Here is a 16,149-nt window from a genome sequence, read left to right as displayed (position 1 = left end):
AGATGACTACAGTGAGTTATGGTGAGTAGAGTAGATCATCCTGGTACTGTAGGTGACTACAGTGAGTTATGGTGAGTAGAGTAGATCACCCTGGTACTGTAGATGACTACAGTGAGTTATGGTGAGTAGAGTAGCTCATCCTTGTACTGTAGATGACTACAGTGAGTTATGGTGAGTAGAGTAGAGAAGATCATCCTGGTACTGTAGATGACTACAGTGAGTTATGGTGAGTAGAGTAGATCATCCTGGTGCTGTAGATGACTACAGTGAGTTATGGTGAGTAGAGTAGATCATCCTGATGCTGTAGATGACTACAGTGAGTTATGGTGAGTACAGTAGATCATCCTGATGCTGTAGATGACTACAGTGAGTTATGGTGAGTAGAGTAGATCATCCTGATGCTGTATATGACTACAGTGAGTTATGGTGAGTAGAGTAGATCGTCCGGATGCTGTAGATGACTACAGTGAGTTATGGTGAGTAGAGTAGATCATCCTGGTACTGTAGATGACTACAGTGAGGATGGTGAGTAGAGTAGAGTAGATCATCCTGATGCTGTATATGACTACAGTGAGTTATGGTGAGTAGAGTAGATCATCCTTGTACTGTAGATGACTACAGTGAGTTATGGTGAGTAGAGTAGCTCATCCTTGTACTGTAGATGACTACAGTGAGTTATGGTGAGTAGAGTAGAGAAGATCATCCTGGTACTGTAGATGACTACAGTGAGTTATGGTGAGTAGAGTAGATCATCCTGGTGCTGTAGATGACTACAGTGAGTTATGGTGAGTAGAGTAGATCATCCTGATGCTGTAGATGACTACAGTGAGTTATGGTGAGTACAGTAGATCATCCTGATGCTGTAGATGACTACAGTGAGTTATGGTGAGTAGAGTAGAGTAGATCATCCTGATGCTGTATATGACTACAGTGAGTTATGGTGAGTAGAGTAGATCGTCCGGATGCTGTAGATGACTACAGTGAGTTATGGTGAGTAGAGTAGATCATCCTGGTACTGTAGATGACTACAGTGAGGATGGTGAGTAGAGTAGAGTAGAGTAGATCACCCTGGTGCTGTAGATGACTACAGTGAGTTATGGTGAGTACAGTAGAGAAGATGATCCTGGTACTGTAGATGACAACAGTGAGTTATGGTGAGTAGAGTAGATCATCCTTGTGCTGTAGATGACTACAGTGAGTTATGGTGAGTAGAGTAGATCATCCTGATGCTGTAGATGACTACAGTGAGTTGGTACTGTAGGTGACTACAGTGAGTTATGGTGAGTAGAGTCACTCATCCTTGTACTGTAGATGACTACAGTGAGTTATGGTGAGTAGAGTAGATCATCCTGGTACTGTAGGTGACTACAGTGAGTTATGGTGAGTAGAGTAGATCACCCTGGTACTGTAGATGACGACAGTGAGTTATGGTGAGTAGAGTAGCTCATCCTTGTACTGTAGATGACTACAGTGAGTTATGTTGAGTAGAGTAGCTCATCCTTGTACTGTAGATGACTACAGTGAGTTATGGTGAGTAGAGTAGAGAAGATCATCCTGGTACTGTAGATGACTACAGTGAGTTATGGTGAGTAGAGTAGATCATCCTGGTGCTGTAGATGACTACAGTGAGTTATGGTGAGTAGAGTAGATCATCCTGATGCTGTAGATGACTACAGTGAGTTATGGTGAGTACAGTAGATCATCCTGATGCTGTAGATGACTACAGTGAGTTATGGTGAGTACAGTAGATCATCCTGATGCTGTAGATGACTACAGTGAGTTATGGTGAGTAGAGTAGAGTAGATCATCCTGATGCTGTATATGACTACAGTGAGTTATGGTGAGTAGAGTAGATCGTCCGGATGCTGTAGATGACTACAGTGAGTTATGGTGAGTAGAGTAGATCATCCTGGTACTGTAGATGACGACAGTGAGTTATGGTGAGTAGAGTAGCTCATCCTTGAACTGCAGATGACTACAGTGAGTTATGGTGAGTAGAGTAGCTCATCCTTGTACTGTAGATGACTACAGTGAGTTATGGTGAGTAGAGTAGATCATCCTGATGCTGTAGATGACTACAGTGAGTTATGGTGAGTAGAGTAGATCATCCTGATGCTGTATATGACTACTGTGAGTTATGGTGAGTAGAGTAGATCATCCTGGTACTGTAGGTGACTACAGTGAGTTATGGTGAGTAGAGTAGCTCATCCTTGTACTGTAGATGACTATAGTGAGTTATGGTGAGTAGAGTAGAGTAGATCATCCTGGTGCTGTAGATGACTTCAGTGAGTTATGGTGAGTACAGTAGATCATCCTGATGCTGTAGATTACTACAGTGAGTTATGGTGAGTAGAGTAGCTCATCCTTGTACGGTAGATGACTACAGTGAGTTATGGTGAGTAGAGTAGATCATCCTGATGCTGTAGATGACTACAGTGAGTTATGGTGAGTAGAGTAGATCATCCTGATGCTGTAGATGACTACAGTGAGTTATGGTGAGTAGAGTAGATCATCCTTGTGCTGTAGATGACTACAGTGAGTTATGGTGAGTAGAGTAGATCATCCTGATGCTGTAGATGACTACAGTGAGTTGGTACTGTAGGTGACTACAGTGAGTTATGGTGAGTAGAGTCACTCATCCTTGTACTGTAGATGACTACAGTGAGTTATGGTGAGTAGAGTAGATCATCCTGGTACTGTAGATGACTACAGTGAGTTATGAGTGAGTAGAGTAGATCATCCTGGTGCTGTAGATGACTACAGTGAGTTATGGTGAGTAGAGTAGATCATCCTGTACTGTAGATGACTACAGTGAGTTATGTGAGTAGAGTAGCTCATCCTTGTACTGTAGATGACTACAGTGAGTTATGGTGAGTAGAGTAGAAGATCATCCTGGTACTGTAGATGACTACAGTGAGTTATGGTGAGTAGAGTAGATCATCCTGGTGCTGTAGATGACTACAGTGAGTTATGGTGAGTAGAGTAGATCATCCTGATGCTGTAGATGACTACAGTGAGTTATGGTGAGTAGAGTAGATCATCCTGATGCTGTAGATGACTACAGTGAGTTATGGTGAGTACAGTAGATCATCCTGATGCTGTAGATGACTACAGTGAGTTATGGTGAGTAGAGTAGAGTAGATCATCCTGATGCTGTATATGACTACAGTGAGTTATGGTGAGTAGAGTAGATCATCCTGGATGCTGTAGATGACTACAGTGAGTTATGGTGAGTAGAGTAGATCATCCTGGTACTGTAGATGACTACAGTGAGTTATGGTGAGTAGAGTAGCTCATCCTTGTACTGTAGATGACTACAGTGAGTTATGGTGAGTAGAGTAGCTCATCCTTGTACTGTAGATGACTACAGTGAGTTATGGTGAGTAGAGTAGATCATCCTGATGCTGTAGATGACTACAGTGAGTTATGGTGAGTAGAGTAGATCATCCTGATGCTGTAGATGACTACAGTGAGTTATGGTGAGTAGAGTAGATCATCCTGGTACTGTAGGTGACTACAGTGAGTTATGGTGAGTAGAGTAGCTCATCCTTGTACTGTAGATGACTATAGTGAGTTATGGTGAGTAGAGTAGAGTAGATCATCCTGGTGCTGTAGATGACTTCAGTGAGTTATGGTGAGTACAGTAGATCATCCTGATGCTGTAGATTACTACAGTGAGTTATGGTGAGTAGAGTAGCTCATCCTTGTACGGTAGATGACTACAGTGAGTTATGGTGAGTAGAGTAGATCATCCTGATGCTGTAGATGACTACAGTGAGTTATGGTGAGTAGAGTAGATCATCCTGATGCTGTAGATGACTACAGTGAGTTATGGTGAGTAGAGTAGATCATCCTGATGCTGTAGATGACTACAGTGAGTTATGGTGAGTAGAGTAGATCATCCGGATGCTGTAGATGACTACAGTGAGTTATGGTGAGTAGAGTAGATCATCCTGATGCTGTAGATGACTACAGTGAGTTATGGTGAGTAGAGTAGATCATCCTGATGCTGTAGATGACTACAGTGAGATGGTGAGTAGAGTAGATCATCCTGTACTGTAGATGACTACAGTGAGTTATGGTGAGTAGAGTAGATCATCCTGATGCTGTAGATGACTACAGTGAGTTATGGTGAGTAGAGTAGATCATCCTGATGCTGTAGATGACTACAGTGAGTTATGGTGAGTAGAGTAGATCATCCTGATGCTGTAGATGACTACAGTGAGTTATGGTGAGTAGAGTAGATCATCCTAATGCTGTAGATGACTACAGTGAGTTATGGTGAGTAGAGTAGATCGTCCTGATGCTGTAGATGACTACAGTGAAGATGGTGAGTAGAGTAGATCATCCTGATGCTGTAGATGACTACAGTGAGTTATGGTGAGTAGAGTAGATCATCCTGATGCTGTAGTTGACTACAGTGAGTTATGGTGAGTAGAGTAGCTCATCCTTGTACTGTAGATGACTACAGTGAGTTATGGTGAGTAGAGTAGCTCATCTTTGTACTGTAGATGACTACAGTGAGTTATGGTGAGTAGAGTAGAGAAGATCATCCTGGTACTGTAGATGACTACAGTGAGTTATGGTGAGTAGAGTAGATCACCCTGGTACTGTAGATGACGACAGTGAGTTACTGTGAGCAGAGTAGCTCATCCTTGTACTGTAGATGACTACAGTGAGTTATGGTGAGTAGAGTAGCTCATCCTTGTACTGTAGATGACTACAGTGAGTTATGGTGAGTAGAGTAGATCATCCTGATGCTGTAGATGACTACAGTGAGTTATGGTGAGTAGAGTAGATCATCCTGATGCTGTAGATGACTACAGTGAGTTATGGTGAGTAGAGTAGATCATCCTAATGCTATAGATGACAACAGTGAGTTATGGTGAGTAGAGTAGATCGTCCTGATGCTGTAGATGACTACAGTGAAGATGGTGAGTAGAGTAGATCATCCTGATGCTGTAGATGACTACAGTGAGTTATGGTGAGTAGAGTAGATCATCCTGATGCTGTAGATGACTACAGTGAGTTATGCTGAGTAGAGTAGATCATCCTGATGCTGTCGATGACTACATTGAGTTATGATGAGTAGAGTAGATCATCCTGATGCTGTAGATGACTACAGTGAGTTATGGTGAGTAGAGTAGCTCATCCTTGTACTGTAGATGACTACAGTGAGTTATGGTGAGTAAGAGTAGAGAAGATCATCCTGGTACTGTAGATGACTACAGTGAGTTATGGTGAGTAAGAGTAGAGAAGATCATCCTGGTACTGTAGATGACGACAGTGAGTTATGGTGAGCAGAGTAGCTCATCCTTGTACTGTAGATGACTACAGTGAGTTATGGTTAGTAGAGTAGCTCATCCTTGTACTGTAGATGACTACAGTGAGTTATGGTGAGTAGAGTAGCTCATCCTTGTACTGTCGATGACTACAGTGAGTTATGGTGAGTAGAGTAGAGAAGATCATCCTGGTACTGTAGATGACTACAGTGAGTTATGGTGAGTAGAGTAGATCATCCTGGTGCTGTAGATGACTACAGTGAGTTATGGTGAGTAGAGTAGATCATCCTGATGCTGTATATGACTACTGTGATTTATGGTGAGTAGAGTAGATCATCCTGGTACTGTAGGTGACTACAGTGAGTTATGGTGAGTAGAGTAGCTCATCATTGTACTGTAGATGACTACAGTGAGTTATGGTGAGTAGAGTAGCTCATCCTTGTACTGTAGATGACTACAGTGAGTTATGGTGAGTAGAGTAGAGAAGATCATCCTGGTACTGTAGATGACTACAGTGAGTTATGGTGAGTAGAGTAGATCATCCTGGTGCTGTAGATGACTACAGTGAGTTATGGTGAGTAGAGTAGATCATCCTGATGCTGTAGATGACTACAGTGAGTTATGGTGAGTAGAGTAGCTCATCCTTGTACGGTAGATGACTACAGTGAGTTATGGTGAGTAGAGTAGATCATCCTGATGCTGTAGATGACTACAGTGAGTTATGGTGAGTAGAGTAGATCATCCTGATGCTGTAGATGACTACAGTGAGTTATGGTGAGTAGAGTAGATCATCCTGATGCTGTAGATGACTACAGTGAGTTATGGTGAGTAGAGTAGCTCATCCTTGTACGGTAGATGACTACAGTGAGTTATGGTGAGTAGAGTAGATCATCCTGATGCTGTAGATGACTACAGTGAGTTATGGTGAGTAGAGTAGATCATCCTGGTGCTGTAGATGACTACAGTGAGTTATGGTGAGTACAGTAGATCATCCTGATGCTCTAGATGACTACAGTGAGTTATGGTGAGTAGAGTAGATCATCCTGATGCTGTAGATGACTACAGTGAGTTATGGTGAGTAGAGTAGATCATCCGGATGCTGTAGATGACTACAGTGAGTTATGGTGAGTAGAGTAGATCATCCTGATGCTGTAGATGACTACAGTGAGTTATGGTGAGTAGAGTAGATCATCCTGATGCTGTAGATGACTACAGTGAGTTATGGTGAGTAGAGTAGATCATCCTAATGCTGTAGATGACTACAGTGAGTTATGGTGAGTAGAGTAGATCGTCCTGATGCTGTAGATGACTACAGTGAAGATGGTGAGTAGAGTAGATCATCCTGATGCTGTAGATGACTACAGTGAGTTATGGTGAGTAGAGTAGATCATCCTGATGCTGTAGATGACTACAGTGAGTTATGGTGAGTAGAGTAGATCATCCTGATGCTGTAGATGACTACAGTGAGTTATGGTGAGTAGAGTAGCTCATCCTTGTACTGTAGATGACTACAGTGAGTTATGGTGAGTAGAGTAGCTCATCCTTGTACTGTAGATGACTACAGTGAGTTATGGTGAGTAGAGTAGAGAAGATCATCCTGGTACTGTAGATGACTACAGTGAGTTATGGTGAGTAGAGTAGATCATCCTGGTGCTGTAGATGACTACAGTGAGTTATGGTGAGTAGAGTAGATCATCCTGATGCTGTAGATGACTACAGTGAGTTATGGTGAGTAGAGTAGATCATCCTGATGCTGTATATGACTACTGTGAGTTATGGTGAGTAGAGTAGATCATCCTGGTACTGTAGGTGACTACAGTGAGTTATGGTGAGTAGAGTAGCTCATCCTTGTACTGTAGATGACTACAGTGAGTTATGGTGAGTAGAGTAGCTCATCCTTGTACTGTAGATGACTACAGTGAGTTATGGTGAGTAGAGTAGATCATCCTGGTGCTGTAGATGACTACAGTGAGTTATGGTGAGTACAGTAGATCATCCTGATGCTCTAGATGACTACAGTGAGTTATGGTGAGTAGAGTAGATCATCATGATGCTGTAGATGACTACAGTGAGTTATGGTGAGTAGAGTAGATCATCCTGATGCTGTAGATGACTACAGTGAGTTATGGTGAGTAGAGTAGATCATCCTGGTACTGTAGGTGACTACAGTGAGTTATGGTGAGTAGAGTAGATCATCCTGATGCTGTAGATGACTACAGTGAGTTATGGTGAGTAGAGTAGATCATCATGATGCTGTAGATGACTACAGTGAGTTATGGTGAGTAGAGTAGATCATCCTGATGCTGTAGATGACTACAGTGAGTTATGGTGAGTAGAGTAGATCATCCTGGTACTGTAGGTGACTACAGTGAGTTATGGTGAGTAGAGTAGAGAAGATCATCCTGGTACTGTAGATGACTACAGTGAGTTATGGTGAGTAGAGTAGATCATCCTGGTACTGTAGGTGACTACAGTGAGTTATGGTGAGTAGAGTAGCTCATCCTTGTACTGTAGATGACTACAGTGAGTTATGGTGAGTAGAGTAGAGAAGATCATCCTGGTACTGTAGATGACTACAGTGAGTTATGGTGAGTAGAGTAGATCATCCTGATGCTCTAGATGACTACAGTGAGTTATGGTGAGTAGAGTAGATCATCATGATGCTGTAGATGACTACAGTGAGTTATGGTGAGTAGAGTAGATCATCCTGATGCTGTATATGACTACTGTGAGTTATGGTGAGTAGAGTAGATCATCCTGGTACTGTAGGTGACTACAGTGAGTTATGGTGAGTAGAGTAGATCATCCTGATGCTGTAGATGACTACAGTGAGTTATGGTGAGTAGAGTAGATCATCATGATGCTGTAGATGACTACAGTGAGTTATGGTGAGTAGAGTAGATCATCCTGATGCTGTAGATGACTACAGTGAGTTATGGTGAGTAGAGTAGATCATCCTGATGCTGTAGATGACTACAGTGAGTTATGGTGAGTAGAGTAGATCATCCTGTGCTGTAGATGACTACAGTGAGTTATGGTGAGTAGAGTAGATCATCCTGGTACTGTAGATGACTACAGTGAGTTATGGTGAGTAGAGTAGATCATCCTGTACTGTAGATGACTACAGTGAGTTATGGTGAGTAGAGTAGAGAAGATCATCCTGGTACTGTAGATGACTACAGTGAGTTATGGTGAGTAGAGTAGATCATCCTGGTGCTGTAGATGACTACAGTGAGTTATGGTGAGTAGAGTAGATCATCCTGATGCTGTAGATGACTACAGTGAGTTATGGTGAGTAGAGTAGATCATCCTGTGCTGTAGATGACTACAGTGAGTTATGGTGAGTAGAGTAGATCATCCTGTACTGTAGATGACTACAGTGAGTTATGGTGAGTAGAGTAGATCATCCTTGTACTGTAGATGACTACAGTGAGTTATGAGTGAGTAGAGTAGATCATCCTGGTGCTGTAGATGACTACAGTGAGTTATGGTGAGTAGAGTAGATCATCCTGATGCTGTAGATGACTACAGTGAGTTATGGTGAGTAGAGTAGATCATCCTGATGCTGTAGATGACTACAGTGAGTTATGGTGAGTAGAGTAGATCATCCTGATGCTGTAGATGACTACAGTGAGTTATGGTGAGTAGAGTAGATCATCCTGATGCTGTAGATGACTACAGTGAGTTATGGTGAGTAGAGTAGATCATCCGGATGCTGTAGATGACTACAGTGAAGATGGTGAGTAGAGTAGATCATCCTGATGCTGTAGATGACTACAGTGAGTTATGGTGAGTAGAGTAGATCATCCTGATGCTGTAGATGACTACAGTGAGTTATGGTGAGTAGAGTAGATCATCCTGATGCTGTAGATGACTACAGTGAGTTATGGTGAGTAGAGTAGATCATCCTGATGCTGTAGATGACTACAGTGAGTTATGGTGAGTGAGTAGAGTAGATCATCCTGGTGCTGTAGATGACTACAGTGAGTTATGGTGAGTAGAGTAGATCATCCTGATGCTGTAGATGACTACAGTGAGTTATGGTGAGTAGAGTAGATCATCCTGATGCTGTAGATGACTACAGTGAGTTATGGTGAGTAGAGTAGATCATCCTGATGTACTGTAGATGACTACAGTGAGTTATGGTGAGTGAGTAGAGTAGATCATCCTGGTGCTGTAGATGACTACAGTGAGTTATGGTGAGTAGAGTAGATCATCCTGATGCTGTAGATGACTACAGTGAGTTATGGTGAGTAGAGTAGATCATCCTGATGCTGTAGATGACTACAGTGAGTTATGGTGAGTAGAGTAGATCATCCTGATGCTGTAGATGACTACAGTGAGTTATGGTGAGTAGAGTAGATCATCCTGTATGCTGTAGATGACTACAGTGAGTTATGGTGAGTAGAGTAGATCATCCTGATGCTGTAGATGACTACAGTGAGTTATGGTGAGTAGAGTAGATCATCCTGATGCTGTAGATGACTACAGTGAGTTATGGTGAGTAGAGTAGATCATCCTGATGCTGTGGATGACTACAGTGAGTTATGGTGAGTAGAGTAGATCATCCTGATGCTGTAGATGACTACAGTGAGTTATGGTGAGTAGAGTAGATCATCCTGATGCTGTAGATGACTACAGTGAGTTATGGTGAGTAGAGTAGATCATCCTGATGCTGTAGATGACTACAGTGAGTTATGGTGAGTAGAGTAGATCATCCTGATGCTGTAGATGACTACAGTGAGTTATGGTGAGTAGAGTAGATCATCCTGGTGCTGTAGATGACTACAGTGAGTTATGGTGAGTAGAGTAGATCATCCTGGTGCTGTAGATGACTACAGTGAGTTATGGTGAGTAGAGTAGATCATCCTGATGCTGTAGATGACTACAGTGAGTTATGGTGAGTAGAGTAGATGATCCTGATACTGTAGATGACAACAGTGAGTTATGGTGAGTAGAGTAGATCATCCTTGTGCTGTAGATGACTACAGTGAGTTATGGTGAGTAGAGTAGATCATCCTGATGCTGTAGATGACTACAGTGAGTTATGGTGAGTAGAGTAGATCATCCTGGTACTGTAGGTGACTACAGTGAGTTATGGTGAGTAGAGTAGCTCATCCTTGTACTGTAGATGACTACAGTGAGTTATGGTGAGTAGAGTAGATCATCCTGGTACTGTAGGTGACTACAGTGAGTTATGGTGAGTAGAGTAGATCATCCTGGTACTGTAGATGACTACAGTGAGTTATGGTGAGTAGAGTAGATCATCCTGGTACTGTAGATGACTACAGTGAGTTATGGTGAGTAGAGTAGATCATCCTGGTGCTGTAGATGACTACAGTGAGTTATGGTGAGTAGAGTAGATCATCCTGATGCTGTAGATGACTACAGTGAGTTATGGTGAGTAGAGTAGATCATCCTGATGCTGTAGATGACTACAGTGAGTTATGGTGAGTAGAGTAGATCATCCTGATGCTGTAGATGACTACAGTGAGTTATGGTGAGTAGAGTAGATCATCCTGGTACTGTAGATGACTACAGTGAGTTATGGTGAGTAGAGTAGATCATCCTGATGCTGTAGATGACTACAGTGAGTTATGGTGAGTAGAGTAGATCATCCTGATGCTGTAGATGACTACAGTGAAGATGGTGAGTAGAGTAGATCATCCTGATGCTGTAGATGACTACAGTGAGTTATGGTGAGTAGAGTAGATCATCCTGATGCTGTAGATGACTACAGTGAGTTATGGTGAGTAGAGTAGATCATCCTGATGCTGTAGATGACTACAGTGAGTTATGGTGAGTAGAGTAGATCATCCTGATGCTGTAGATGACTACAGTGAAGATGGTGAGTAGAGTAGATCATCCTGATGCTGTAGATGACTACAGTGAGTTATGGTGAGTAGAGTAGATCATCCTGATGCTGTAGATGACTACAGTGAGTTATGGTGAGTAGAGTAGATCATCCTGATGCTGTAGATGACTACAGTGAGTTATGGTGAGTAGAGTAGCTCATCCTTGTACTGTAGATGACTACAGTGAGTTATGGTGAGTAGAGTAGATCATCCTGTACTGTAGATGACTACAGTGAGTTATGGTGAGTAGAGTAGAGAAGATCATCCTGGTACTGTAGATGACTACAGTGAGTTATGGTGAGTAGAGTAGATCATCCTGGTGCTGTAGATGACTACAGTGAGTTATGGTGAGTAGAGTAGATCATCCTGATGCTGTAGATGACTACAGTGAGTTATGGTGAGTAGAGTAGATCATCCTGATGCTGTATATGACTACTGTGAGTTATGGTGAGTAGAGTAGATCATCCTGGTACTGTAGGTGACTACAGTGAGTTATGGTGAGTAGAGTAGCTCATCATTGTACTGTAGATGACTACAGTGAGTTATGGTGAGTAGAGTAGCTCATCCTTGTACTGTAGATGACTACAGTGAGTTATGGTGAGTAGAGTAGAGTAGATCATCCTGGTGCTGTAGATGACTACAGTGAGTTATGGTGAGTACAGTAGATCATCCTGATGCTCTAGATGACTACAGTGAGTTATGGTGAGTAGAGTAGATCATCCTGATGCTGTATATGACTACTGTGAGTTATGGTGAGTAGAGTAGATCATCCTGGTACTGTAGGTGACTACAGTGAGTTATGGTGAGTAGAGTAGATCATCCTGATGCTGTAGATGACTACAGTGAGTTATGGTGAGTAGAGTAGATCATCCTGATGCTGTAGATGACTACAGTGAGTTATGGTGAGTAGAGTAGATCATCCTGATGCTGTAGATGACTACAGTGAGTTATGGTGAGTAGAGTAGATCATCCTGATGCTGTATATGACTACTGTGAGTTATGGTGAGTAGAGTAGATCATCCTGGTACTGTAGGTGACTACAGTGAGTTATGGTGAGTAGAGTAGCTAATCCTTGTACTGTAGATGACTACAGTGAGTTATGGTGAGTAGAGTAGAGAAGATCATCCTGGTACTGTAGATGACTACAGTGAGTTATGGTGAGTAGAGTAGATCATCCTGGTACTGTAGGTGACTACAGTGAGTTATGGTGAGTAGAGTAGCTCATCCTTGTACTGTAGATGACTACAGTGAGTTATGGTGAGTAGAGTAGAGAAGATCATCCTGGTACTGTAGATGACTACAGTGAGTTATGGTGAGTACAGTAGATCATCCTGATGCTCTAGATGACTACAGTGAGTTATAGTGAGTAGAGTAGATCATCCTGATGCTGTAGATGACTACAGTGAGTTATGGTGAGTAGAGTAGATCATCCTGATGCTGTAGATAACTACAGTGAGTTATGGTGAGTAGAGTAGATCATCCGGATGCTGTAGATGACTACAATGAAGATGGTGAGTAGAGTAGATCATCCTGATGCTGTAGATGACTACAGTGAGTTATAGTGAGTAGAGTAGATCATCCTGATGCTGTAGATGACTACAGTGAGTTATGGTGAGTAGAGTAGATCATCCTGATGCTGTAGATGACTACAGTGAGTTATGGTGAGTAGAGTAGAGTAGATCATCCTGGTGCTCTAGATGACTACAGTGAGTTATGGTGAGTACAGTAGATCATCCTGATGCTCTAGATGACTACAGTGAGTTATGGTGAGTACAGTAGATCATCCTGATGCTGTAGATGACTACAGTGAGTTATGGTGAGTAGAGTAGCTCATCCTTGTACTGTAGATGACTACAGTGAGTTATGGTGAGTAGAGTAGAGTAGATCATCCTGGTGCTGTAGATGACTACAGTGAGTTATGGTGAGTAGAGTAGATCATCCTGATGCTCTAGATGACTACAGTGAGTTATGGTGAGTAGAGTAGATCATCCTGATGCTGTAGATGACTACAGTGAGTTATGGTGAGTAGAGTAGATCATCCTGATGCTGTGGATGACTACAGTGAGTTATAGTGAGTAGAGTAGATCATCCTGATGCTGTAGATGACTACAGTGAGTTATGGTGAGTAGGGTAGATCATCCGGATGCTGTAGATGACTACAATGAAGATGGTGAGTAGAGTAGATCATCCTGATGCTGTAGATGACTACAGTGAGTTATGGTGAGTAGAGTAGATCATCCTGATGCTGTAGATGACTACAGTGAGTTATGGTGAGTAGAGTAGATCATCCTGATGCTGTGGATGACTACAGTGAGTTATGGTGAGTAGAGTAGATCATCCTGATGCTGTAGATGACTACAGTGAGTTATGGTGAGTAGAGTAGATCATCCTGATGCTGTAGATGACTACATTGAGTTATGGTGAGTAGAGTAGATCATCCTGATGCTGTAGATGACTACAGTGAGTTATGGTGAGTAGAGTAGATCATCCTGATGCTGTAGATGACTACAGTGAGTTATGGTGAGTAGAGAAGATCATCCTGGTGCTGTAGATGACTACAGTGAGTTATGGTGAGTAGAGTAGATCATCCTGATGCTGTAGATGACTACAGTGAGTTATGGTGAGTAGAGTAGATCATCCTGATACTCTAGATGACTACAGTGAGTTATGGTGAGTAGAGTAGATAATCCTGATGCGTGAGATGACTACAGTGAGTTATGGTGAGTAGAGTAGATCATCCTGATGCTGTAGATGACTACAGTGAAGATGGTGAGTAGAGTAGATCATCCTGATGCTGTAGATGACTACAGTGAGTTATGGTGAGTACAGTAGATCATCCTGGTACTGTAGATGACTACAGTGAAGATGGTGAGTAGAGTAGATCATCCTGGTACTGTAGATTACTACAGAGAAGATGGTGAGTAGAGTAGATCATCCTGGTACTGTAGATTACTACAGTGAGTTATGGTGAGTAGAGTAGATCATCCTGATGCTGTAGATGACTACAGTGAAGATGGTGAGTAGAGTAGATCATCCTGATGCTGTAGATGACTACAGTGAGTTATGGTGAGTAGAGTAGATCATCCTGGTACTGTAGATTACTACAGTGAAGATGGTGAGTAGAGTAGAGGAGAAGCTGTGAGCAGAGATAGAGCTGATTCCAGCAGGAGGCAGTGTGGAAATGGATTGGAGATCGATGAGACGAGCTCTCCCATTCTGGGTCATCTGCCGGAATAAAAGTGTCAGTGATTTAAAAGATTTCCCCTGTCTCTGTCAATGTGTTTATTGCAATTCATGTCCAGTACCATGCAATGTGTGGGTGACAGTGTTGAGGACATTGCATCTGACCCTGAATCAAATGCTCTCTTTCAGCAAACGACTGCCTTCTACTCACCAAGTTGCCCAAAGTAAAGTGTCTTCGGAATGACAGGAGAGAAGGTAACGTAGTTCATTCGTGTGCGTGCTTGCGTGTGTGTGTGTGTGTGTGTGTTGAGAGTAATTTATCCGTGCAGTACACAATTGTGTCCTCAACTTGAACACATACCATTGAGCCCACCACCAGTTGTCTTCTGAGCGGGAAGAGCAGCATTAGAGCCGAATGTTGTCATGAGGCGATAACAGTAGACCAGGAGGATGGTTCACCTGATTGGAGCACTAGTAGCCTGCCTGTAGTAGATGATTTCAGAGCACAGGGAAAAGCACCTGTTGTGAGCAGTGGCGGAGTGGTGCCTGGAGAAATGCATATACCCTAACTTGGCAAAATCACTCTCAAACGGCTCGCCTGGTGAACAAAACCCACTGGACACACACACTGGTAGAATCAACATTGTTGTAACGTAATTTCAATGACGTTACGTTGAACCAGTGTGGAATAGACATTGAAATGACATCTGTGCCCAGTGGGATGATGCCCCTGTGTGAAACCGTTTATGTTTTAAATGGAAAACTGGAACAAATTGAGTTTTCTAAGACCACAACATTGCTGAAACCACATCAGGAGATGTATTTTTGAGAGGGTGTAGTTGCCCTTTAATTCAATTGGGCACCTAGCAAGAAACATTTGATTTCTTTACTGTAGTCCACAATGTAGGTCTACTGCAATTAACACAATGGGAGACAGAGAGCTGGTTTCAAGTGCAGAGTGCAGCAGGTGTTTATTTGTAAAGGACCACAGGAGGAGGCAGGTAGCTGGGTCCAGGGGCAGGCAGAAGGTCATACACAGGGGGGCCAAAAAAGGAAACAGTACAGGCAGGGAAAACACTAGTAATGTCATCCGGGAGATCAGGCAATCGGTTGATAACAGGAAATCCAATCTAAAGTACAGGCAAAAGGCATCATTAGTGAGGCAGGTCAAAACTATCATACACAGGGGATTAAATTACGGGAAACACAACGCTCCGAATAGAAGTGTGTCACAAAACAAACAATACCTCACAATGATGGGGTGCAAAGAACTGAACTAAATTGTGTGTGATAATGACATACAGGTGTGTGAACAGGTGATCAGAATTCAGGTGATTGGGATCTTGAGAGTGAGCTTCATTCAGGGGATCTATGTGTTTGAGAGTGTGAGCTGGAAAGTGGGCTGGAGAGTGAGCTGCGTTCAGGGGATCTATGCGTTGAGAGTGTGAGCTGGAAAGTGGGCTGGAGAGTGAGCTGCGTTCAGGGGATCTATGTGTTGAGAGTGTGAGCTGGAAAGTGGGCTGGAAAGTGAGCTGCGTTCAGGGGATCTATCAAATCAAACAAAGTATATTTGTCACGTGCGCTGAATACAACAGGTAATAAAGAAATAAAACAACAAAAAAAAGACAGGCTATATACAGTAGCGAGGCTATAACAGTAGCGAGGCTACATACAGACACCGGTTAGTCAGGCTGATTGAGGTAGTATGTACAGTGGGGCAAAAAAGTATTTAGTCAGCCACCAATTGTGCAAGTTCTCCCACTTAAAAATATGAGAGAGGCCTGTAATTTTCATCATAGGTACACTTCAACTATGACAGACAAAATGAG

The 16,149-nt window shown here is 42.5% G+C and overlaps 1 protein-coding gene across 2 annotated transcripts in view; it reads left to right on the top strand.

The window, feature by feature from the left end:
- LOC118386926 (polypeptide N-acetylgalactosaminyltransferase 14-like) overlaps positions 1 to 16,149 on the top strand; it is a 130,644-nt gene that overhangs the window by 75,183 nt on the left and 39,312 nt on the right. For both annotated transcript variants that reach the window (XM_035774933.2, XM_052523656.1), the window contains one exon: positions 14,510 to 14,575. In XM_035774933.2, coding sequence (XP_035630826.2) covers positions 14,510 to 14,575 — 66 coding nt within the window. The remainder of the gene's footprint in view (positions 1 to 14,509; positions 14,576 to 16,149) is intronic.

This window comes from Oncorhynchus keta, chromosome 8, assembly GCF_023373465.1.
Source record: "Oncorhynchus keta strain PuntledgeMale-10-30-2019 chromosome 8, Oket_V2, whole genome shotgun sequence".
Lineage (NCBI taxonomy): Eukaryota > Metazoa > Chordata > Actinopteri > Salmoniformes > Salmonidae > Oncorhynchus > Oncorhynchus keta.
The sequence above is the reverse complement of the archived record's forward strand: the minus strand, read 5'-3'. Positions and strand labels throughout refer to the sequence as shown.